The 25,121-nt window shown below is 35.3% G+C and overlaps 2 protein-coding genes across 13 annotated transcripts in view; one reads left to right on the forward strand and one right to left on the reverse strand.

Annotated features, from left to right (window-relative positions):
- Positions 1-25,121, forward strand: part of FANCM (FA complementation group M) — a 75,892-nt gene that overhangs the window by 12,992 nt on the left and 37,779 nt on the right. For all 8 annotated transcript variants that reach the window (XR_008549885.1, XR_008549887.1, XR_008549888.1 and 5 more), the window contains exons 6-16: positions 295-426; positions 2,931-3,063; positions 3,402-3,527; positions 4,014-4,097; positions 8,406-8,590; positions 11,356-11,562; positions 14,749-14,962; positions 16,254-16,411; positions 18,002-18,157; positions 20,231-22,103; positions 24,994-25,085. Coding sequence is in view for 3 of the 8 variants with exons in the window: in XM_037503267.2 (XP_037359164.1) it covers positions 295-426; positions 2,931-3,063; positions 3,402-3,527; positions 4,014-4,097; positions 8,406-8,590; positions 11,356-11,562; positions 14,749-14,962; positions 16,254-16,411; positions 18,002-18,157; positions 20,231-22,103; positions 24,994-25,085 (3,360 nt within the window). In the remaining 5 variants the exon portion in view is untranslated. The remainder of the gene's footprint in view (positions 1-294; positions 427-2,930; positions 3,064-3,401; positions 3,528-4,013; positions 4,098-8,405; positions 8,591-11,355; positions 11,563-14,748; positions 14,963-16,253; positions 16,412-18,001; positions 18,158-20,230; positions 22,104-24,993; positions 25,086-25,121) is intronic.
- Positions 1-25,121, reverse strand: part of MIS18BP1 (MIS18 binding protein 1) — a 77,028-nt gene that overhangs the window by 1,894 nt on the left and 50,013 nt on the right. Inside the window, exons 17-18 of one of the 5 annotated variants that reach the window (XR_008549893.1) lie at positions 11,391-11,542; positions 3,781-3,830 (exon numbers count right to left, since the gene is read on the reverse strand). The exons of 1 other annotated variant lie outside the window; for it this stretch is intronic. Coding sequence is in view for 1 of the 4 variants with exons in the window: in XM_054690191.1 (XP_054546166.1) it covers positions 14,938-14,951 (14 nt within the window). In the remaining 3 variants the exon portion in view is untranslated. Of the gene's footprint in view, positions 1-3,780; positions 3,831-11,390; positions 11,543-14,752; positions 14,952-25,121 lie in introns of those variants that run through there. 3 more of the 5 variants (XR_008549896.1, XR_008549894.1, XM_054690191.1) reach the window with 3 other exon arrangements.

The raw sequence follows: 25,121 nt of genomic DNA on the forward strand, positions 1-25,121 counted from the left end.
GAGAGATTTCACCAGAGACAGAGCAGGGAGCAGAACAGGCAGAAGGACCGAAATACACTGTTGAGGGGAGCAGCGGGCAAGGCAGGAGAGGTCTGCTGCTCCATGTGGGAATCTCCCTGGCTGGCTGGGAATTGAACTGGCGCTGCAGAGGCTGCGGACAGCTTCACAGCACTGTGCTCAACCCACTGCGCCACTGGGGAGGCCCATAATTCTTGTTTTAAGTGAGGAAATTATTGTATCTGATAAAGATCTTTAATAAAACTAGGTTAAACTAAATTTCTTTGAAATTTACAGATTTTGGAAGCATTTGCTAGTTCCTTGATTCAGAGAAATGTTTTGATGAGAAGAGATATCCCTAATCTAACAAAATATCAGATAATTCTGGCAAGAGATCAATTTAGGAAAAACCCATCTCCTAATATTGTGGTAGGTATTTTTTTTTTTTTTAAGATTTATTTATTTATTTCTACAAGCACTGGGTGCAGTCAGAAGCGCGGGAGGGTGAGAGAATTCACCAGAGCCAGAGCCGGGAACAGAACAGGCAGACTGACGAAATACACTGCTGAGGGGAGCAGCGGGCGTGGCAGGAGAGGTCTGTCATGCCAGTGGTAGGTATTTTGAAGCACATTTTGATGACTAAGATTATGCTTTACCTACAGCTAGAATGAAATGTAAATAATAATTGTTTTTTGGTATTAATTAACTTAAGAGTTCAGATACGGTTTATATAATTTATGAAAGCATGAAAAAACTAGCAAGAATGCACTTCAATGATTGAATTAAAATAAATTTATCTTCTAATTTTTTTTAAAGACTTATTCCTTTATTGTAAGATTTTTGTTTATAAAATGCATAGAAGAGCTGAAGGGAGCAGCAGGCAAAACAGGAGAGGTCTGCTGTGCCATGTGGATTAGCTCCCTGTCCAGGGATCGAAATGAGGACGCTTTGACCCCCATGGTGGTCGCCCTGAGACTTTAACCCCTAGGCCACCAGGGAGGCCCTCTTCTAACTTTTAATAAAGAATTGATATTTTAATTCTTTGCTGTGTGGCTTAGTCAAAGAACATGATAGAGTAGATTATAATTAACATTTTAGATCTAGAGCATTTATCTTAATTCTCGATTCTGAGGTTGCATAAAGTATCATAGTAAGCTTCTGATTTCTAATCTTCATAGGAAAAAAAATAGCTGTATAGCAACATACCCATCAAGCTAGGCCCAAAGTCAGAAGAGATGCTCACAAGCACAAAAATGCACTGAGCCTTTCTTAGAATTGAGAGGGAATGCATGTGCAAAAGAATAGAGGCAACTGAATGAAGATGTGAAGGAGGTAGTGAAATTTGCCAGTTTGGTTGAGGTAAAGTCAGATGTGATAGTTAATATAGGTTGTAACAACAGGTGAATGGTTTTTATACTTCATTTTATTTTTTTTTAAAGATTCATTCATTTATTTATCCATAGAAGACCTGGGGTATAGGCCAAAGGTGCGGGGAGTTAGAGAATTCACCAGAGACAGAGTGTGGAGGAGAACAGGCAGATTTACTGGAATACACTGCTAAAGGGAGCAGTGGGCAAGACTGGAGAGGTCTGCTGTGCCATATGTGGATTAGCTCCCAGTCTGGGTATGGAACTCAGGCTGTAGCAGTGATAGTGCTGAGACTTAACCCCTAGGCCACCAGAGGGTCCCCTAGCAGTGACTGTTAATGTGATATTAAGCAATGTGGACTGTGTTTTCTACTAATGGAAACTTTTCTATGAAATTGCAGTGTATTAAGCTAAATTTTAATGAAATGTTTTAATTTCTGGTAGGAATTAAAAATTCATTGAAATTTTAAATAGGTAATCTAAAGCTGTTGAAATTGATCTTACCGATAACAGTTTATATTTTACAGAGAGATGGTTTTATACTTTATAGTAATTAGGGTACCATTTTAGGATACTTTTTACTATTTTGGTAACATTTTAAATGATTTTCACTAATGCTTAATGCTACTAAAAATATAAGACTAATTGTCTGCCTTTTGAATAAAGGAAAATAATTAGAATATATTCTCAATAGTCTCCTTTTGAAACTATCCTATTATCTAGATATATCTGCTGCATGTTCCTGTAAGAGAAGAGTGTGGATCATGCGCCACGTGGATTAGCTCCCTGCCCAGGGATCGAAATCAGGCTGCTTCTACCCCCATGGTGGTAGCCCTGAGACTTTAACCCCTAGGCTACCAGGGAGGCCTTCTTCTAACTTTTAATAAAGAATTGGTATTTTAATTCTTTTCTGTGTGGCTTAGGAAACTATAATCATCTAGAGTATATTTGACTTTTCTTTGAGACTAGTGGTTAAACGCACAAGAACTCTGGGCCAGATTTTTCGGTTCAGATACTGGCTCTACAGATTTTTTAATCTCTAAATGGCCTTTAATAGTATCTACCTCATAGGTATTAAGTGAGTTTGCTTGAGGCATATGCTTAGAACAATGTCTGGTTCTCATTGTCACAGGTTATTATGGAATATGTAATTGGTGTTGAATGTTAGGGTTAAACTGTCTGATTATATATATTTGTCCTTATGCTAGTAACATTTTTGAGGATAGGCCCATATCTAAATTATTTTCCATCATATCCCTAATATCTAGCTCAGTGCTTGACCTATAGTGCTTGTAAATCATTTTGAGAGAACAAATGCACCTATATACTCCTAATAATTTACCTATGAAGAGGAACTGTGTATGATAAATATTTATCCTTTTACTTATTCTCTTTAAAATGTAAGTTTCCTGTTGAATAAGGAAAAAGAAAAATTTTATATGGCAAATACATTGGTACCTTTTCATAGCAACATCCTAAGATGTTTAATAGAACCATTAAGTTCTGCAAGGAAAATGTATCTTCATTTCTTTTTGCTATTAACTTGATGTATGTTTGTATTTCTAGGGAATACAACAAGGCATAATTGAGGGAGAGTTTGCTATTTGTATTAGTTTATATCATGGATATGAATTATTACAGCAAATGGGAATGAGATCATTATATTTATTCCTTTGTGGAATTATGGATGGAACTAAAGGTAAGTTATATGGAATTATTTAAAGAAATAATGATAAAATGACATTATTTTAGTTGATGATATTTTGAATATTTTGGGTTACCTAAAATACTTTTATTTTAAAAAGCAGTGAAATAGTTATGTAAGAAGTGACCATGTTTCTCTTTTTTTCCTTCATAAATTGCAAGCCATTTATTAATACATATAAATGCATAAGTAGAACTGGAAAAAGTTGTTGCTTTTCATATTTACATTTGAAATATTTGATTCCTTATTAAAGCTTTATTTCTTTTTAATAAATTTGATTAGGTTTTCTTTTAAGTGTATTTACTTGAAAAATCTTTTCTTAATTTCTGTAGGAATGACTCGGGCAAAAAATGAACTTAGCCGAAATGAAGACTTCATGAAACTCTATAATCATCTAGAGTGCATGTTTGCATATACACACAATACTTCAGCAGGTGGCATTTCTACTATCCAAAAAGGTCTGGTTTTTCTTTTAAGATTTTATGTTGTTTGTTGTCATCAAGAGTCATTTTGAAATTTTCCTCCCTTGATTCACTTGTTTGTCTATAATTACTTACATTTTTGTAGGAACAAACCTAGTATGCTTAAGCATTTTCTAAGTTAGGATAACTATATATTCAAGCAGTTTATAAACTTTAAATGCATGAGATATATTATTGCTACTGACAGTAAAAATTCTCAAAACTACCAAAAACTGACTTATAACTTAACTGTATATGTATTTTCCTCCTTCTACTTTGCTGCTGATTCTTGCTTGGATTCTGTAAATGACATTTTCATAAAAATTGAAAGTTTATTTTGCAATAGGATTATGTGCTATCCAGATACTACTTATTGTTTAAAATTTTAAAAAAGCAAGTTTTAACAAAGACATTTTGATAAAGTTTAAGTTAGATTAATGTAATTGATTATGGAAAAAATGCAGATTTTTTTTTTCTTTGCAGGAGGTAAAGATAAATTTTTCTATAGTCATCCAAAGTTAAAGAAATTAGAAGAAGTTGTAATTGAACACTTCAAATCATGGAATGGTAGGTAATATTTAGTAGCTTGAAGGTGAGGTGATGTTACTGAGAGAGCTAAAATTCTGAATTTTGATTTGTCCTAACACTTCTTAGGGAGATGTACTTTTTGGTACTTTGGATAATGAATGGGAAAGAGCTCTGTGAAATTTTGGGAGGACTGGGCTAGAGGAAATGGTGGGAAAGGATATCAGCTTGTAAAGCTATGATGATAGGAAATAGTCATGAAGAAGTGCCATTTTATGTTGGGTGGTAAGCAAAAACCTGTTTGTAGGGTGATGGTTAGACTGTTAGGTGATGTTCTACTTTATAGAAATGAGGGAGCAAACCTTGTGACTTTTTGGGGGAGGATCATTCCAGGTAGAGAGAATAGAAGATTCAAAGGCCCTAAGGCAGTATGGTGTTTGTGATTATGGATCAGTAAGCAAAACAATGTGGCAGGAGTAATGAAATGACGTAAGAGTGGTATATAGGGTGACCAGGGGCCAGATAATGTAGGGCTTGTAGGCCAAGTCAGGATGGTTTTTTATTCTATGGATGTTTATGCTTTGTGAAACCATTACAGAGTCATTAAGAATAATAGAATGACATGATCTGAATTAGATTTATAAAGATCTCTCTGGTGGTTTTGTGGAGAGCAGATTTGTACCAGGTAGCAGTATACTGCAATAGTGTAAGACGATAATAGTGTAAGGTGGTTTGTACCAAGTTATTGGTAGTGGAGGTGCTGAGAAGTGGTTATAGAGTCTAGATATATTTTGAATGTATAACCAACAGTTTACAGTTGTATTTAGGGTATGAGAGAAAAAAGAGAATTGTGCGTGTGTGTGTGCGCGCGCTTGTGTGCTTGTGGATGATTATATGAGCAAAGAACAGTGTAAAGGGTAAAGAACAAAGGTGAAGTTGCTTTTGAGATATCTATATGGAAATGTGTAGGCATTAGATAAGTGAACCTGAATCTCAGAAGAATGGCCTGGGCTATTTTTACCTATAGTATATCCACTTTATATAATGATGAATCCTTCCTGTTAAAATATGAATCACTTTATCATTTAATATTCACTTAAGATTACTACCAACTAGTCCTTGTGGGTGGGGCATTTGTGGGTAGGGCTTTTGAATAATTGTGAGCACATGAGCCAGTCACCGGTATATTTACCTTATTGATGACACGGGTTCACAATTATGAACTATAGAATTTTTTTTCCTTAGCCTTTATGTATCCTTTCATACAAGTGGTTGTTTTTGAATTATATAAAAATATTGTACTAAACTGTAACCATGACTCCTAAAGAGTGTATCAGAGGGCCTCCCCGGTGGCGCAGCGGTTGAGCGCTGGGTTGCGAAGCTGCCCACAGCCTCTGCGGTGCTGGTTTGATCCCCGGCTGCTCCCCGGCCACCAGAGGAGGGTCCCGCGTGGCGCGCAGATCTCTCCTGCCGCCTGCTGCTCCCCTCAGCAGTGTACTTCGGTCCTTCTGCCTGCTCTCCTCCCCGCTCTGGTTCTGGTGAATTCTCTCACCCCCCTGCGCTTCTGACTGTACCCAGTGCTTGTATAAATAAATAAATCTGGGCCTCCCCGGTGGCGCAGCGGTTGAGCACTGGGTTGCGAAGCTGCCCGCAGCCTCTGCAGCACCTGTTCGATCCCCGGCTGCTCCCCGGCCACCGGAGGAGGGTCCCACATGGCGCGCAGACCTCTTCTGCCACCCGCTTCTCCCCTCAGCAGTGTACTTCACCCTTCTGCCTGCTCTGCTCCCCGCTCTGGCTCTGGTGAATTCTCTCACCCTCCCGCGCTTCTGACTATACCCAGTGCATGTATAAACAAAAACAACAAAACAAACAAACAAACAAATAAATAAATAACATGCCTCAAAAAAATAAATAAATAAATCTTAAAAAAAATTTTTAAAAAAAAGAGTGTATCAGAAAGAAAATTTTAATTAAATTGGAATAAGAAATTATGAAAAAGCATGATGATGGTATAAGTTTGTGAATTAGTAAGAGAATTTTGTTATCCCTACCTACTCTATTAGCAAACTTTAAATGATTTTGACATAACCTTTTCCAGTTTTAGTTAGCGAACTTATTTTTAATTTCATCTTTTTAATGTCAATAAAAATGAAATTCTTTTTTTTTTATTTTTTTTTAAGATTTATTTATTTATTTATACAAGCACTGGGTACAGTCAGAAGCGCAGGAGGGTGAGAGAATTCACCAGAGCCAGAGCGGGGAGCAGAGCAGGCAGAAGTACCGAAGTACACTGCTGTGGGGAGCAGCGGGTGGCAGGAGAGATCTGCTCGCCATGCGGGACCCTCCTCCAGTGGTCGGGGAGCAGCCGGGGATTGAACCGGCGCTGCAGAGGCTGCGGGCAGCTTTGCAACCCAGCGCTCAACCGCTGCGCCACCGGGGAGGCCCTAAAAATGAAATTCTTTTACTATTTTGGTTGTTTTACTGTATAAATCAAGGTCATCTAAGTTTGGTTATGTGCCAAAATTTATAGATTATGCTTTGAACAAATTATGCTTTTATCAATATGTTGTTGGGTTCACATTGTGATATTTTCACTATACATTCTTGTCTGTAGAATGAACTTGTATATAAAGTGAGAGTCTACTGTATTTTCATGTAGATGCTTAAGTTTTGCAGTCCTTAGTATAAAGGAAATATTTAAAGTTTCAGGAGTGGATGTGGTCACATAAGTAGGAATACAATTTAGAGATAAGAGACGGCCCAGAATTTAGTCTTGAAGAATATTGACATCTAGAGTTCAAAGGAAAAATAACCATAAAGGAGACTAAGAAATCAGTCAAGTGACATGTCAGAAAGCTGAGGGAAGAGACTTTCAGTAGGGAGGAGTGGACTGTGAAATACTGCTGAGAGGTGTTGTGAAATGAACTAAAAAGCATCCAATGAGTTTCGCAATATAGAAATTATCGATGGCTTTGTTAGAGGAGCTTCAGTGAACTAGAGGTAGTAAGGCACATTGGCCATTAGAAAGTAGACTTGACATTAGCAGCTGGTCATGAGTTGGTCAGATGTAGTGAATAGAGTCTTAATTTATGGTGATTCAAAGGAGGTTTATCTAGAACAGTTTTCCTTGCAATAGCTGCTTCTTTAGTGCTTATGTATTGTGACATTTTACCTTTGTGTGCACTAAGTCATTTGCTCCTTGGAGTTGTTATGAAGATTAAATAATATATAAAATGCTTATTGTAGTCCTTAGTATGCCAGTGATGATTAATATAAGTCATATGGAGGGAAGAAGGACTCAAATTTTCAAGCAAGGTTACAGACAAAACAAATAACAGTAAAAAAAAAAAATTCCCCTGCAACTTGCAGTTATTAATCATTGCTATACACAAGACTGCATACTTTACATTTTAATTCCTTTAATAATTATCTCAATCCATTTTATTTTTCCAAGACAAAGAGCCATATAGAAGTTTAATAATAAGTATATCTCTTGTATGCGCATGAGAGACCCAGCAGTGACTAAGCAGCTTGTCGGAGTGCTTTACATGCAATCTGAAATAGCTTAGCTGGGTGGAGGGAGGTTGGGGGAAGAAAGAGTAGTTAGGGTGTTTACTAGGAAAAGGAAGGTACTTCTGAGATTAGAAAGCTCAAGTAGTTTGCCTTGTCGTAAAACTGTTATGGGGAGTCAGACCTGGAAATCAGTACTTTAAAAATTAAATCTTTTGTTCTTTCTACCCTTACACATTGGCTATAAAATATTAGTCTATGAAAAAATGGGGCTTAATCCTAGATACTATAGTTTTGGTAGACAGCTCAAATGATAATGCCATAAGAAAAAAGACAAGAAGTAGTAAAGATGAAACGTCATCTATAATCCTGCAGCACTTACATACTTCTTGCCTCATAGCCTCATAATTAACTTGTAATGGGCTGTAAGCACTTTGAGGGCAAGGACTGTTACATTATAATTCACACAATTTGCCAGATATCAAAGTTGGAAACGAAGGATTTATGATATTAATGGGAGCTCCGTAGTTCTGTGCCTTCAACTTACAAAGTAAAGGGTAATAATAGGCATCATGCCTGAATTAAGAATTGGTCAAAAATGATTCAGGTAATTTTTATTTCATTTGTTTGGGATTTTATTTTATGACAGTAAATGAAATATAGGTAGCCAAGATTAGTAAAGTTATTAGATAAGGTAGGAGGAAAACTAGCAAAAGTTTAAGATGTCTTAATTTATTTTTTTGAAAGAATCACTATTAGTTTACATTCTTAGACTTGTCTTTTGAACTGGTTCTTGTCTATATACTTTTTAGAAAGTTGTGATTGTTCTTTGTCATGTAGCTCAACACACCTCTGAAAAGAAATGTGACGAGACCCGAGTTATGATCTTTTCTTCATTTCGAGATAGTGTTCAAGAAATTGCAGAAATGCTTGTACAACATCAACCAGTTATTAAAGCAATGACTTTTGTTGGCCATGCCTCAGGGAAAAGCATGAAGGGTTTTACCCAGAAGGAGCAACTAGAGGTAATTATTTTTGGAAATATTTAAAGTAAAAAGAAAATTGATTAGCTTTGCTCTTAATACCTTTTTTGTTTCAACTCACTGATTAATAAGCTACTTCCTAAAGATAATTTTATAGTGAACATCTAAGTAAAGACAGGGATATTTTGAAAGACCAAACACATGTTTTTGCTGTTTTGAAACTTTAAATGTGTATATATACATATATATATATGTGTGTGTGTATATATATACACACACACACTATTTACTACATTTGCCATATATGGTAAATATATTTACTATAAGATATAGATATATATAGTAAATTATATATAATAGAACATTAATATATGTGTTATATATATTATATGTAATCTTTACTGTATACATATAGTAAAGTGTAATGGTTAAGTAAAAAAGCTCTGAAATCATACTAGCTAGATTGAAATCCTGGCTGTACCATAAGTTTCCTTAACTTCTTTTGCTTTAGGTTTCCTTATCTGTAAACATACTTTTTACAGTTGTCATAAACATTAAATGAAATTGTGCTCTAGACCTTTCAAATAAATGTTAACTGTTTGTTTATTTTAAGTTACTTTAGTCTTTCTAAATAATTAATGAGGTCATCTCTATTTGTTATTTAAAAATGTGGTGAAAAGGAGCTATGGTGGTATTTAAGGGAGCACTATGCCTGTATAAGAAGTCAGAAATTTTCTAATGCTGTGATATGATTTTTTTCAAATTTTAGACTTCATTTTTAAACACTATATATTTTTGCACATTTGTAGGTCTACACATGAGAAATCACTGACAATTAGGTCTGTCTTTAATGTCTAATTCATTTTGACAGATTTTCTTGATTCTGAAATATTAGTAGTTGAAGAGTACTTTTTATATGTCTTCACCATATTCAGAAGAGTCTGTTTAAAATGACTGAATCTGATGGGAAGTATCTAGGAGGTGTTCCTGAGTTACAGATAATTCCTTTACTTACTTCAAGTCTGATTAAAAGTACTTTAAATTGTTCAGACATCTAGCGGGTGATTTTTTACCCACTCTTAACATTTATATATGAAAAATGAGGTGAACTTTTGCCTATGGAGTCAAGCATTTTGAAATATTGATAGCACCCAATCTGGTTTCTGGCCATTTTCATTACCCAAAATTATTATTTCCTGCATTAGTCGGGTACCATTTCTCCTGCCCGGCATAGTCACCGTGGCCCTCCCTCTACCAAAGCACCCATAGTCCACTGTAGTCCATTGTGTTCTCCCCCAGTTCCCCAGTTTTCACTCTTTTTCCTCCCTCAACCCCTCTGAAAGCCTAAGATTGATAGTCAGTTTTCAAGTGTTGGTTTTAAATTTTGACTTTGTCTGACCCTTTGTTTGGTTTTCCTATATTCCACAAGTAAGTGACACTATCCGATATTTATCTTTCTCTGAAGGGAGACTTTTGACCAGTGCTACTGGAAAGGTTTATAAAAGGACTTAACTTGCTAAGTTTGTATTTATTATCCTACTTTTCAGGTTGTTGTTTTCAACTATATGACTAGCTTATAGATTAAAATTTTGGAGTCAGACCTAAGGTCAAACACTGGCGATTATTAATACTTATGAATAGTAGTATTTTTGAGCTTGAACAGTCTTTGTCATGGTCTATAACTCTCTATAATGGACTTTGTCATGGTCTATAACTCTACTTTAGTAGAGTTCTTATTTCCTAAAATTTCCTTTTTGTATATAAGGTCTGATAACTGCCCATCTTCCTAGTCATTTTACTTAGACATTCTTATATTTTAATAGGCATTTATAAAGACCTTAGTCAAAAGCATGACTGATTCCTCTGAATTACCATCATTCAATTTTTGTTTCTAGTCTCTACCTATTCATTGAATATTATCTTATTTAATTAGCATCACTGCCACTCCAATAACACCAAACCTGCAGTGTGTTGCTGTTGATATATTTGGAGAAATTGATGCTCACAGCAGTTGAGAATTACATTTAAAGACTTAAGGAAAGTTTTCAGAATTTTTCATTGACTTTCATTTACTCATTTTCATGCTATTGTAGTTTCATTAAATGGATGAGAGAAATTCTGCTGGAGGAGGAAAACTGTGGTATTGACTTTTAGTCTCCTTTCCTCTGAAAAGAGAGTTTTCTTTGACTGATGAAACTCGTGAAGAGGACAGCTGAGTTCCTTTTGGAGGATGTTTTTAGAAGATAAGGGGAGTTCAGAGAAAGCCTCTCCCTGCACTATCTGTTTTTCAAGTACCTAAAGTTCAAAATAACCAATATACCAAAGCAGCATATTTTAGAACAACATGACCTCAACTCCTACAGTCATGTTTTGGAATAGCATATCCTGCTACCCTTTGTTGGAAAGGCAATATAAAAGGGAACATAGGAATTCTAGGAGTAATAAAATAATATTTTAGTTATGCCTAACAGTAAGGTTAGGTCTAGGATATGATAAATAGCAACAAATGCTCTGGGTCATTTTGATGCTTTATGGTCCTTCTAGTGATGCTAACGATCATATCTGGGGGTTCTCTTTTATGTATAAATTATTAGCAAACCCTTTGGACATTCCAACTATTATGAAAACAAAGGAATTAGGACTGCTCTAGCATTTTACCACAATGTCTTTTGGCTTATATGCTATTTTGTCAGTTTTCCATTTTGTTAGTATCCTGGATGCTATTCACCATTTTAGGATAAGTGGAAATTTGATCTAAAATTCTCTTGCATTTACATTTAGTTATTTTTAAATCATTTTTACTTTAGGTAGTGAAAAAATTTCGTAGTGGTGGTTACAATACCTTGGTGTCAACTTGTGTGGGTGAAGAAGGTTTGGATATAGGAGAAGTTGATCTTATAATATGTTTTGATGCCCAGAAGAGCCCAATTCGTCTTGTACAACGAATGGGTAGAACTGGCCGCAAACGTCAAGGCAGAATTGTTGTTATCCTTGCTGAAGGACGAGAAGAACGTGTAAGTAAATATGTAGAAATATGATTTCATTATTGAAATTTGAGAAATATAGATCAAAGACAAATATCAGCTTTTAAAATTCAAAATACAAATAGCCTGTAGGTAATTATGGATGATTTCTCCCCTTTTCATTACATTCTGAATATTTTTTTTTTGCAGCTGGAATTTTTGATTGTATTAAATTTCGTAGTTTACCCATGTTAAGAAATGAATTTTTTGTACTGCAGCATTAATTTAGAGACACTTAGATAAAAAAGTGAATACATATTACTTTGTTTTATTATTTCCCTGATCTTCAAAGCCCTGTTTTTTTGTGTTTAGTTTCATTGTTTTAAAACTGTGGTGAGCTGAGAATGTTTTTTTTTTTTTTTACATTTTAAAGGATTGCCTAAGTCATTCAGTGAACTAATTCATCAAGTAACCAACCAATCAGCAAGAATATGTGCCAGTGATAGTGTGTGGACTTATGCCTAAAATAGTTATTTTCCAGGCCTTTATGGAAAGGTTTCCTAAATGATAAGTGATAAGAGACTTGAATCACATTCAAATCTTGCAACAGTTCTGAGTATCAGGCCTTCCTAAATATGATGTACATAATATTAATGTTTGTTACACTTAAGTGTTAACTTTTGTTACTGGGTAGGACTTTTTATCCTCTTATATGTAGCTTTACATTAAAGATTTTTTCATTAACTATGATAGTTTAAAAAATTACTTAAAATGTTTATGTATCCTTTAAAAGCAATTTTTTAAAGCAAAATTGTTGTTGCTCCACATCCTTGCCACTGTTTCACAGTATATAATTTCCTCCTGCAGGTGTAGTCACCTTAGCACTCCCACCACTGCAGGACCCATAGTCCTGCATCATAGTCGTGTGCTAGCCCTTCTCCCCCTCAACATCAGCTTTTAAGCACTGGTTTTAAAATTTGTCTTTGTCGGGCTTTTCTATATTCCACGTTAAGTGACACTATCTGGCATCATGAGTTTATCTTTTTTTGTTTGCTGAATAGTATTCCATTATGTATCTATCACGTTTTCTTGATCCACTCATCTGTTTTGGGGCACTTAGTTTGTTTTCATTTCTTGTCTGTTGTCAGTAGTGCTGCTGCAAACATGAGTGCAGGTTTCCTTTCAAATAGTGTTTTTGGGTAGATACCCAGGAGTGGAATTGCTGGGCTGTGTGGAAGCTCCATAAAAGTATCTTTTATAGAAGTAGCAACCTTAGTATATGTGCTGCCTAAGCGAGCACTAGAAGTAGCAACCTTATTAAAAAAGAGCAATATGGTAAATGTAAGATTTCTAAGGTAGACTTTTTTTTATATTCTTGATACATGTTCTTTATTAAACATATGATTTGCAAACAGTTTCTCCCAGTATGTAACTTATCTTTGTATTTTCCTTTTTTTAAAATATTTTATTTTATATAATTATTACATCATTTTTCATTTTTGCACAATGTATGCATTTTCATTTTGGTTATATTCCCCATACAATTGCACCCCCCCTTATTTTTTAATAAAATAATTTAATAATTTAATCTTTCCTCTCCCCCCTCCCCTCCGCAGTGTGTCTCTGGTCCATAGTTGCTTGTTATTGGTTTTTTTTTTTTTTTTTATTTTTAAGATTTATTTATTTATTTATACAAGCACTGGGTACAGTCAGAACCGCGGGAGGGTGAGAAAATTGACCAGAGCCAGCGTGGGGAACAGAACAGAACAGACGAAATACACTGCCGAGGGGAGCAGCGGGCGCGGCAGGAGAGGTCTGCGCACCATGTGGGACGCTTGCTGGCGGTCGGGGATTGAACCGGCGCTGTAGAGGCTGCGGGCAGCTCTGCAGCCCAGCGCCCAACTGCTGCGCCACCAGGGGAGGCCCCATAGTTGCTTGTTGATTTTGATTTTTACTTTATATTAATTAATCTTTTTCCTGGTCCCTTATTTGGGTTTTCTAAATTCCTGCTATGAGTGAGACCATCCGGTATTTTTCTTTTTCTTTCTGACTTATTTCGCTGAGCATGATCCCCTCTAGCTCCATCCATGTTGCTGCAAACTGCATGTGTTTATCTTTTTTGATTGCTGAGTAATATTCCATTGTGTATATGTACCACATCTTCTTGATCCAGTCATCTATTTTTGGGCATTTGGGTTGTTTCCATAGCTTAGCTATTGTAAATAGTGCTGCTATAAACATAGGGGTGCAGGTGCCCTTTGGAATTAATGTTTCTGTGTCATTTGGGTAAATACCTAGGAGTGGAATTGCTGAGTCATATGGAAGCTCTATGTTTAGTAGGTCAAGAAATCTCCACACAGCTTTCCATAGTGGTTGGACCAGTTTGCACTCCCAACAGCAGTGCAAGAGAGTTCCTTTTTCTCCACAACCTCGCTAACATTTGTTGTTACTAGTTTTTTTAACATGTACCACTCTCACTGGTGTAAGATGGTATCTCATTGTAGTTTTGATTTGCATTTCCTTGATTACAAGTGATGTTGAACATTTTTTCATATGCCTGTTGGCCATTTGCATTTCCTCTTTGGAGAAGTTTCTTTTTAGCTCTTCTGCCCATTTTTTTGACTGGATCATTTTCTTTGTTTTTGTTGAGTCTCATCAGCTCTTTGTAGATTTTTGTGATCAGTTCTACGGTAGGCTTTTTTAATGTTAAGGACAAACCAGTAAATTTGGAGGTCTAATTGGCTTTTTATTAAATAATGCATGAATTGGCAGCATTCCTCTCTATCAAGTAGAAAGGTGCTGCAAGGAGCTACACAAAATGAAAGAATTTGTAGTCAGAAATGGGCAGAACAAGGTTATTAACAAAAGAAAAGAAACGATTGTTTCAGTCAAGATCACCTTACTGATGTTGAGAAGGAAATTCTGGACTGATTGAATTAAAATTCTACTCTGGGAGAGGCTAAGATTTTAATCTCTCTGAGTGGGGTTCAGTGTAAGTGACTCCAGTTAGGCCTGTTGATTTCTCTTTAACAATAGTGTTAGATTTTGAAATAGTTTTTATCACGATTTAATTGAACAAATTTAAAACTCAAGACAACAGAAATCCTCCTCCCTAAGTATTTAAGTGGATCAGAGTTTAATTTACTGTTTAAAATAAACCCAAACTAATATAGTTATTTTTTATGATTACAGAATTATTATAGAAATAATGTAATTTGATATTTATTTGTTTTGCAGACCTATAATCAAAGTCAGTCCAATAAAAGAAGTATTTATAGAGCTATTTCAAGTAACAGGCAGGTCCTTCATTTTTACCAAAGAAGTCCACGAATGGTTCCTGATGGAATCAATCCACAGTTACATAAAATGTTCATCACACATGGTGTCTATGAATCAGAGACGTCTTCTCGGACCTTGAAGCAAAAGTCATCCATCTTTTCCTATAGGAATGGTAAATTAAAAAATTTTGCATTTAGATAAGCATCCTCTTCTCCCACCCCCACCCTGTTGTTAGCTAGCAAGTCATATTTTGATATAATATTTCTTCTTGGAGACTCAAGGTATATTGTAGAATGTTATAGTTGTTCTTTTTGAAAAGGGTATTTTAAAGTTTCCCAGCACTGAGTTTCTATTACTCTCTTGCCAGTTTTTCCTTCCCTTTGTCACATGAATAATCTCTTTAGTAGAATTCTGAAATCTGTCCTTTATTAAAAATGGAGATAATCTTGTTGCATGTACATTTTTCTGTACTTTTTTCTTCTGTTCTCCCTAATTTTTGAAGTTTCAGTGATTCTTATTACCAAGATTGCATGTGTAAATGTAATGTTTTATACTTTACTATGTAATTCATCTTGATTTACAGGCCTGAACTGATTTAAAGTGACTCACAGAGTGGAATGCCTCCAATTTCCAAAATTTTACATCTTAGAGCCTCAGATTAGAAGACCTGAAAGGAACCTAAGAGATTACTTAGATCAAATCCCTTGTTTTGCAAAAACTAGTTATACAGAAGTTTCTTGATTCCTAATTTAGTAGTTTCTGCCTTCATTTGTATTGGACCAGAATTTCTGCTTTGTACTATTAACCTTTCCAGTTTGCTGATTGTTTTCCTTTATGTAGACTTTGGAAGTCAAAAGGGGTTAATTAGCCATACATTTTTCAAAAAGTGTATTCTTATGTTATTTTCTTAAAGCCCTAAGTAGATCTTTTCTGTCTGCCTTCACTGATTTTGCTCCTTCCAACTCAAGACTTAAGCTAAAACTAAAACCCTTTTTTTACACTTGGCAATACCCTACTACTCTCTCCTTGCCAAGCTTCAGATAACCTTTCCAATATTGCCATGATAGAATAATGATACTAATTTTCATTTGTAAGTTATCTGACTGTGTTGTGTCAGGTCTTAGACCTCAAATGTCCAATGGGGAGAGTCCAAAAGAAGACAGGACTGAGAGCTTAGGCACCTGACTGTGTTTTTTCAATAACGAAGTCATCACCAAAGAGTAGCTCCTAGATAGAGGGTTCACTAGTACTTTCAAAGAGGTGAGAGAAGTTTAGGAGATATGTAGAAGCAGGAAGTTATAGCCAGAATATTTTATGTGACAAATACTTGTTTTGAGAAACAGAATGAACAGTTTAGCAGAGATGGGTAGACATTAACAGGTAAAGTCTAAGTTGATATTGTATATTTTGTGTTTGCCTAGAAGATTATTTAACTTCTTTTCCATTATTTTCTCAATTCATAGGAACGAGGCAAAGTAATTCAAAGAAGGATTGGTTATTATCAGAAGAAGAATTTAAATTATGGAGTAGACTTTATAGATTAAGAGAGAATGATGAAATTAAGGGAATAACATTGCCTCAAGTTCAGTTTCTGTCTTTTCAGAATGAAGAAAATATACCTGTAAGTTGAACATGTTTTCATATGCATTTTGCAGTGATTGTACAATACCTTTGGGAGTTAAGTGAATGGTCATGATTAGAATGTCAAGTTACTTAAAAATTTAAGTAAACAGTTTAAAAAATATTAAACACTTAAGTTTGTAAAGTTACTTTCTTATACTCTTTATTATATATTTTTTTGCATAACCATAATATGTTTAAGTTTTGTCTTTTTTCCATTATTTTCTACTATATGTATATTTTTATATAGGCATAATTTATATGGTTATCATGGTACTCTGCAGAATACTGGAGTTTGTTTGACAACTTTTACCTATTGTGTTTTGGGATTCTTTTCTATATATTGCTAACATAAAATTATGTTGGTATGAGCAAATTTTTATAAATTTGTTTTTATTTTTTGTTTTGAAATTATAGTAAAACTTTAAACTGGACATTGTTTATTTTATTATGAGTAAATTATTTATAAACCTAATGAAAGTCAAGGGAATTGATCAAAAGTTATGTATGTGCCTAGAAAGCTGGAAAAACAAACTCAGGAAAGATTAATTTTAGAAGTTTTATAGGGCTTGAAATAAATGATGATTCAGAATTTTATTCACTAACAGGAAAAATGAGGAATGACAGCAGGCACGAAGAGTTGGATCAGTAATAATGAATAATTATGAAGACCTCCATATTAAAATGTGAAATATAAACTTAGCAAAATAGTTTTGAAACACATTTTCTTAAATATTTGCTTATATTGTTTTTCTTAAATTTATTTATTTATGCATACAAGAACTGGGGTGTAGGTCAGAGGTGTGGAAGGCAGGGGGGTGAGAAGATTTACCCTCTAGAGACAGAGTGGGGAGCAGAGCAGGCAGATCTACTGAAATACACTGCTGAGGAAAGCAGTGGGTGAGACAGGAGAGGTCTGCTGCACTGTGCGTTAGGTCCCTGGCTGAGAATCTAACTCAGGCCACAGTGGCTGGTGATAGCTTGATAGCGCTGTGTATTTAACCCCTGCACCACCAGGGAGGCCCTTAAATATTTCCTTTTAAAATGGAGCAGAAAAACAAGAATATGGTCAGTTCGTAGCTCATATAACAGTTATTTTAAAAATATGGTATAGGGCCTCCCCAGTGGCGCAGCGGTTGAGCGCTGGGTTGTGAAGCTGCCCGCAGCCTCTGCAGCACCGGTTGGATCCCTGGCTGCTCCCCGGCCACCAGAGGAGGGTCCCACATGGCGCGCAGACCTCTCCTGCCCCCCGCTGCTCCCCTCAGCAGTGTACTTCGGTCCTTCTGCCTGCTCTGCTCCCCACTCTGGCTCTGGTGAATTCTCTCACCCTCCCGCGCTTCTGACTGTACCCAGTGCTTGTATAAATAAATAAATCTTTAATAAATAAATAAATAAATAAATAAATGGTATATCCATAAAAAATAAAATAGTATACTTAAAAGGATATCTTTGTACGTTTTGAAGTTTTTACCCTGAGATTTTAGTTGAAAGTACCTAAATGAAGTAAATTATCTGTATTTTAAGTTTTATGTAAGTCACTTTGTGAAGTCTGAATATGTGTGTTTTTTCTTTTTTAAAATCACTAATGAAGACTCAAGAACCATGCAGTGGAGTTCATCAACTCTCTCTCTCTGAATGGAGAGTGTGGCAGGATCGTCCTTTTCCGACCTATCAAGTCGATCATTCAGATCGATGTCATCATTTTATAAGCATTATGCAAATGATAGAAGAAATGAGACGCGAAGAGGTAGGATTTTATTGTAATTTTCCCTTGTTTGTATGATAGTGAAAGTAGAATACTTTATCTTAATTTTAATTTATAAGAAACAGTATTATAAATAATTTTTTTAAAGATTTATTTATTTATTTATTTATGAAAGCACTGGGGTACAGTCAGAGGCGCAGGAAGGTGAGAGAATTCACTAGAGCCAGAGCGGAGAGCAGAGCAGGCAGAAGGACGGAAGTACACTGCTGAGGGGAGCAGTGGGCGGCAGGAGAGGTCTGCGTGCCTTGTGGGACCCTCGCCCCAGGGGCTGGGGATCGAACGGGCGCTGCTGAGGCTGCAGGCAGCTTCGCAACCCAGCGCTCAACCGCTGTGCCACCGGGGAGGCCCTATAAATAATTTTAGGTAGAATATTATGTTTTTCTCAGTAGCTCCTTGTGATATCAGTAAGAAACCGGTTTCCTGCCTTAGGAGAAGTAGACTTAATTAATCAGAAGACTGTCATCTGTAAATATACTTAATGACTTATAAACTGTACAACTAATTTAGTATTTTTATTAGACGAGGATTTATCGAAGTATTTTGTTATCTTTGTAATGTATCTTATATCCTGGTGGTAGTTTGGAGAATTATTGATTCCTAGAGTAGTTTTTTGGTTATTCTGTCTTGACAGAGTGAATAATGAACGTATTATGATTGTGAAATCCAAAATGCCAGAGTTAGAATCCCAATTTTACCTCTTACTAATCTTCCCTCAGGAAATTACTTAACCTCGTCACACCTCAGTCATCTGTAAAATGGTGATAATGATAACACCTTTTTCATTGGTTGTGAGGATTAAATGACTTAGTACATGTAAAACACCTAGGCTAGTAACTGACATATACTAAGTATGCAATAGATTGCAGCTGACATTTTTATTTTTAACTATCTCCTTAAATACATGTAAATAATTAGTTGTGGATTTCAGGAAACCTCTGCCATCAAATTAACACATACTAAGGTGGTGACTTCCATATGTCATTCTCTGTGATCCTGCAGCTTTATCAATGAAGAAGCCAAATAAAATATGCTGTGTGTGGGGAACTAGCAGGGAGACAGACATCCTCACATTAATATGAATTTTACTTATTTTTCAAAAGATGGAGAGCTAACTGCTTGAATCCCTAATGAGGAATCTGATTAAAGTAGTTCTTTCATGGAGATAAGTGGAGGGTAGTATGGACTATAGTTCTAGATTTAGAGATAAGTAAGAAAGAATTCTTCCTTGAGAAATTTGTTAGAAATACTACTATAACTTGATCCTTGAATGACATGGGAGTTAGAGGCTCAAACCACCATGCAGTCAAAAATAGGCATTAAACTTTGACTTCCCAAAACAATTTACTGGTAGACTTACCAATAACATGAACAGTTGATTAATATGTACTTTGTCATATGTATTATATACTATATTCTTAGAATAAAGTAAGCAAGCTAAATAAAATAAAACATTATTAAAATCACAAGGAAGAGAATAAACCCTTATAGCACTGTACTGTATCAGTACAATAAGTTTACATTGTTAGTTTATAAGAAAATCCACAGATAAGTGGACCTGTGCAGATCAAACTGGTGTGGTTCAAGGATCAACTATATATTCTAGCCTATACATCATTACTTGAGAGATGTTCTAAAAGTTGTTCTTAGTTTACCTTCATCAAGAGTAAATTTAGCATATATTTCTGTTTTTTACTTATATATGTTAATTTTTTAATCTATTTTTAGAAAGTTAAACTGATCAGTTGAATGTTGGAAGTGAAAATACTTAATGCTGATTATATTTTTATGTATACATTAAATTTATTCTTTCTACAAATAGTTAAAGGTCTTCCATGTATTGAATACTAACTAGAGATACAAAAATATTAATTGATTAAAGCTAATTTGTGATAATATCATAGTCATTTATATTTTGATTAATCAGAATAATTTTTTAAAATAAAATAATTTCAACAATGTAATATTTAGAAAATATTTTAACACAGTAAAACTTATCCCTTAGAATTGGTTTTTTTATTTAGTTTTCCTGTTTCTTCTAATTTTTCTTTTTTATAGGGAGAATGCAGCTATGAATTGGAAATTAAATCTTATTTACAAATGGAAGATGTTAGCTCAACATTTAATGCTCCTAGAAACAAGTGTAATCGTCTTGCAAATTACACCTTTCCTAGTAACAAGAAATCTTCATGTACAAAGAATATAAAGCAAGGCAGTTTATTTTCAGTGATAGAATCTAATGAAGAATGTACAAAAGATGTTAAACAAACTGGTATCAAACTTGCAAAAATTAATTCTCTAGAGAAAAAAGCTTCTAAAGAACTAAAAAAACATCAGTCTGAAAAAGAAAACAGTAATATGGATTATTTAAAGAATGATGGCAATTCCGTTGAAAGTATTTTCCAGGTAGACTTAAATGATAAAAGGGCATCAGATACAGATGAAGTGTCTGCCTCATGTGCTATCAATGAAAACATTGCTAATCAACCATGTGGATTATTAATGGATTGTCAGTTTACAGATAAATTTACTAGTTCATGTGCTGAAACTTTTTTCGATTCTGGTTATCACAGTTTTGGTGACGATAAATCTGTCTCATCTAACTTACTTTTTCCATTTGAGGAAGAGCTTTATATAGATAAACAATTTTATGATTGTCATTTAACAAAAGAGGTACTAGCTAATGTGGAGAGATTGTTATCTCATTCTCCTCCACCTCTCAGTGGACTCTCAAGTTTGGAATATGAAATTGCTAAGGGTTCTGTGCTTGAGAATTTGTTTATTCTACCCTATACAGAGTATTTACAAAACAATAAATCCACCTATTTGATGTCATGTTCAGCAATAAATTCTCAACAGAATTCACTTAAACTTATTAATCATCCTTCTGAAAAAATGTGCCTCGATGGTCCAACTAATGATCAGATTTCTGATGAGCCAAGTTTCTGTGACTATGATAAAGTACACAAAGATATGAATGAAAATTTAGGATCCAACGATCATATTCAAATAAACTTTGACCCTCCAAAATTTCTTGGTGAAAAGAATCATGATGTTGATAACAATGACCTCCCAACATTGCTCAATGATCAGAATGAGAGTTTACCATTATTTGATGATGATGATGAAGAGATTGATGATGTGAGCCTTTCTCCCACAAACAATAAATGCAAATCTTTATGTGTATCAGACAAAACTGCTTTAAGTGAAATGGCACTGGTCTCTCATTTCTTAATTTCTGATGAACTTTTGTTAGACAATAATTCTGAATCTCAAGATCACATATCAAGTGATAATAATGGTTGGAAATCTCATGAAGATATAAAAGGTGTATGTGAGGACAACTTAAAGACTGATGAGTATGTTTTTGATTATTCTATGGATCTATTTTCTGTTACCTTTGATTTAGGATTTTGTAGTCCAGATTCTGATGATGAAATATTAGAACATACATCAGACACAAATAAGGATAGAACTTTAGGCAATCTGTCTGGAAGGTGTTTAGATAGTAAAGAGATAAGTGATACAAATTATGTTTCATATCAAGCAGTAATACCAGGAAAATCTATGGATGGTTCTACAAGTAGAACCATTACTATCCCATCAAGCGAAAATAAGAGGAGTTCAACTTCCGCATGTTTCCAACTGAGTGCAGCACAAAATAAAGAATGTACGTCTCCTGGTTATTCTCAGTTTTCTTTGCCAGTAAAAGAAAAAAATGTGAGTACACCACTTTTTGAATCAAACACATTAAACTCATCTTATAAGAAGAAAAAGGAAATACCCACGATACCAGATTCTAACAATGAAAAAGTAAATCTACGAAGTTTCAAAGAAACATTGAATTCAACTTTTGATTCAGACTTTTCTGTGGAAAAGACTAAAAACAAGGAACAGATCAGTTTGCATCAATCCTGTCATTCTGTTGAAGGTAAGATTCCATCTATATAAAACATATCTTTTAAGAATAATTAGATGAATTATGTAATTTTTCAAATTGTAATTTTTCAATGTATGGTACATGGAATTAGATAATTTATGAATTACATATTTCTTATGTTGATACTTAACTGATAAAAGTATTATTTTATCTATATATATATTTGTGGCAGGCATGCCTTGGTTAAGGTGGCATGCTGGACACTGAAATAGAAGTATAAGATCTGACCTTCCCCCTGAGTGTGAAACACAAAAAACTATATGACACATACATTTGGAAAGATACCAGTAGAATGTAGAAATAACTACCTAAATGAATGGGTGTTTAGGAGGTTCAGAAGGTGACAAAATTTTGAAGTGGATTAGATTGGACATGTATTTTTTTTTAATATCTAAAGGGCAGGTTTATTATAAAAGGAAGAGGAGAACAAAAGGCACTTGCATAGACACAAATGGACAGAAAGTGCTGCTCTGAAAACAACAGGTTTGCTAACAGAGAGGCCTGCATGGTTGCAGGCAGATGACCTTAAGGTGCTGCCTCTGCTGAGGGGGTCAGTAAAGAGAAGCCCCAGCATGGCACAAGTCATGGGCAGGCAGGAAGGCTGCTGCCCTGTAGAGGGACAGCGATTTGGCAAAAAGGGGCATCTGCATAGGCACAGGTGGGCAGGACTGCTGCTGGACATGTATGTTTTTTAATGTAGTTTTTCATTTTGGCTTTTCAGGAATATTTACAATTTGGGTATATTGAAAATATTAAAGAGAAAATATGATGGATATTTGGAATTAAAATGATTTTAGTCTCTTTTAATCTTGTTAAAAACAACTTTAGTTTATAGATTGTTATAACAGCCTATGAATTTTATTCTTTTATTTTTAAAGATTTATTTATTTATGCATACAGTAGCTAGGGTACAGGCCAGAGATGCGGGGGGTGAGAAGATCCACCAGAGACAGAGTGGGGAACAGAACAGGCAGACTGACTGAAATACACTGCTGAGGGAAACAGCGGGCGAGACAGAAGAGATCTGCTGCGCCATGTGGGTTTCTCCCTGGTCAGCCGGGGATCGAACTCATGCTGCAGAGGCTGCGGATTGCTTCATAGTGCGGTGCTTAACCCCTTATGCCACCAGGGAGGCCCTATGAATTTTATTCTTAAGGTTGAGAAAAAAGTAGTTGTAGGATAAAAATGAGTTTACTCAGTACGTCCTTTTCTTGTCTTAGCATTCAGAGCATGACTGATGAATCCTTTGTTTAAGATAATAGCTTACTATGGGGCCTCCCTGGTGGTGCAAGGGGTTAAGCACCACACTGTGAAGCAATCCAAAGCCTCTGCAGCACGAGTTCCATCCCCGGCTGGCCAGGGAGAAACCCACATGGCGCAGCAGACCTCTCCTGCCTCGCCCGCTGTTCCCTTCAGCAGTGTGTTTCAGTCAGTCTGCCTGTTCTGTTCCCCGCTCTGTCTCTGGTGAATCCTCTCAACCCTCGCCCACACATCTGGCCTGTACCCCAGCTCTTGTATGCATAAATAAATAAATCTTTAAAAAAAAGATAATAGCTTACTTAAAGTAAATTGTGGAAATATATTTAGTTTTCAAATGTGACACAGCTTTGTATATATTTTGACATACATATTTTTACTAGTGTATGTTTCCTGTGAGCCTTCAACATTTGTTTTAACACTTGAAAGTTCTTGTTACTGGGGGAGATCATTTTTTGGTCTCTGTCATTGAGACTTTTTTTCAAGCTTTGGATTTACTTTCCATGGGACATAAAATTATTAGGCACATATATTTTAGGGAATTATTATTTATTTCATTAGAATAAAGTGATTAAGTCTAGCACACACTCAAGGGGAGAGGAGTTATGATACACCCTTTGAAGGGAGAAATGTCAAAGATATGAACATAAGATAATCATAGGGTCTTAGAGAAGGTTTTGTAATGACATGAAAAGGTGTCTTCAATCAAAATTGTAGGTAAATGCAGAACTGGGACGTTTTTTGAATATGTGAAAATTTGAAGCAGTTGATTTCATGCAGAATGATTTTGTTTTTAGCATTCTCTTTACTCCCTCAGTGTGTTTAGTTACAACATTTTGATGAATATCTTATAATTTGTATCTCATGCTTGTGTACAAACACAACTTGTAGATAAGTACAAAAACACTTTTTCTTTTTTCTTTTTTTTTTTTAAAGATTTATTTATTTATTTATACAAGCACTGGGTACAGTCAGAAGCGCGGGAGGGTGAGAGAATTCACCAGAGCCAGAGCAGGGAGCAGAGCAGGCAGAAGGACCGAGGTACACTGCTGAGGGGAGCAGCGGGCGGCAGGAGATGTCTGCGCGCCATGCGGGACCCTCCTCCGATGGCTGGGGAGCAGCCGGGGATCGAACCGGCGCTGCAGAAGCTGCTGGCGGCTTCGCAACCCAGCGCTCAACCGCTGCGCCACCGGGGAGGCCCCAAAAACACTTTTTCAATTTATTTTTGTTAGCCTGCATTTTATGCTGTAACTAATGAGAAAGAGAATAAGACACAAATGGCACACAAAATAGTAGACTTTAGAGATGGATTCTAGAACCATTAACTAATAAAATTATATTTGCACTATTCTGGCCTCTTTTCAATTAACTTGTAAAACTGTGCCAGAGAAAAACAGTCTTATTAGCACAAGTTATCATTTCTTCATTTTCTCACTTTCACTGTTGTGTTGGTCTGTCTCTTCCATGCTGATTTTTTTTTTTTGTTAAACTTCAGAAAAGCTGTCTTTGAGAGTAAAAAATGAGAATGACAGAAATAATTTTTATTGTACTCATCAATAAAGTAGATAGTTGTGGTTGAATAAACTTAAATCTATTTACCAATTTATTTTTAAATAAATTGTAGATGAACAATTAATAAGCAATGAAAGTGAAGATGATGAGATTTTCAGAAGAAAAAGTAAAAAACCAAAAGGAAATCTTTTAGAATCCCCAGAGGTGAGTCATTCAGCAATCACCAGTATATGATCCTAC

This window comes from Talpa occidentalis, unplaced genomic scaffold, assembly GCF_014898055.3.
Source record: "Talpa occidentalis isolate TD23 unplaced genomic scaffold, MPIMG_talOcc4v2.1 talOcc4.11, whole genome shotgun sequence".
NCBI classification, from domain to species: domain Eukaryota; kingdom Metazoa; phylum Chordata; class Mammalia; order Eulipotyphla; family Talpidae; genus Talpa; species Talpa occidentalis.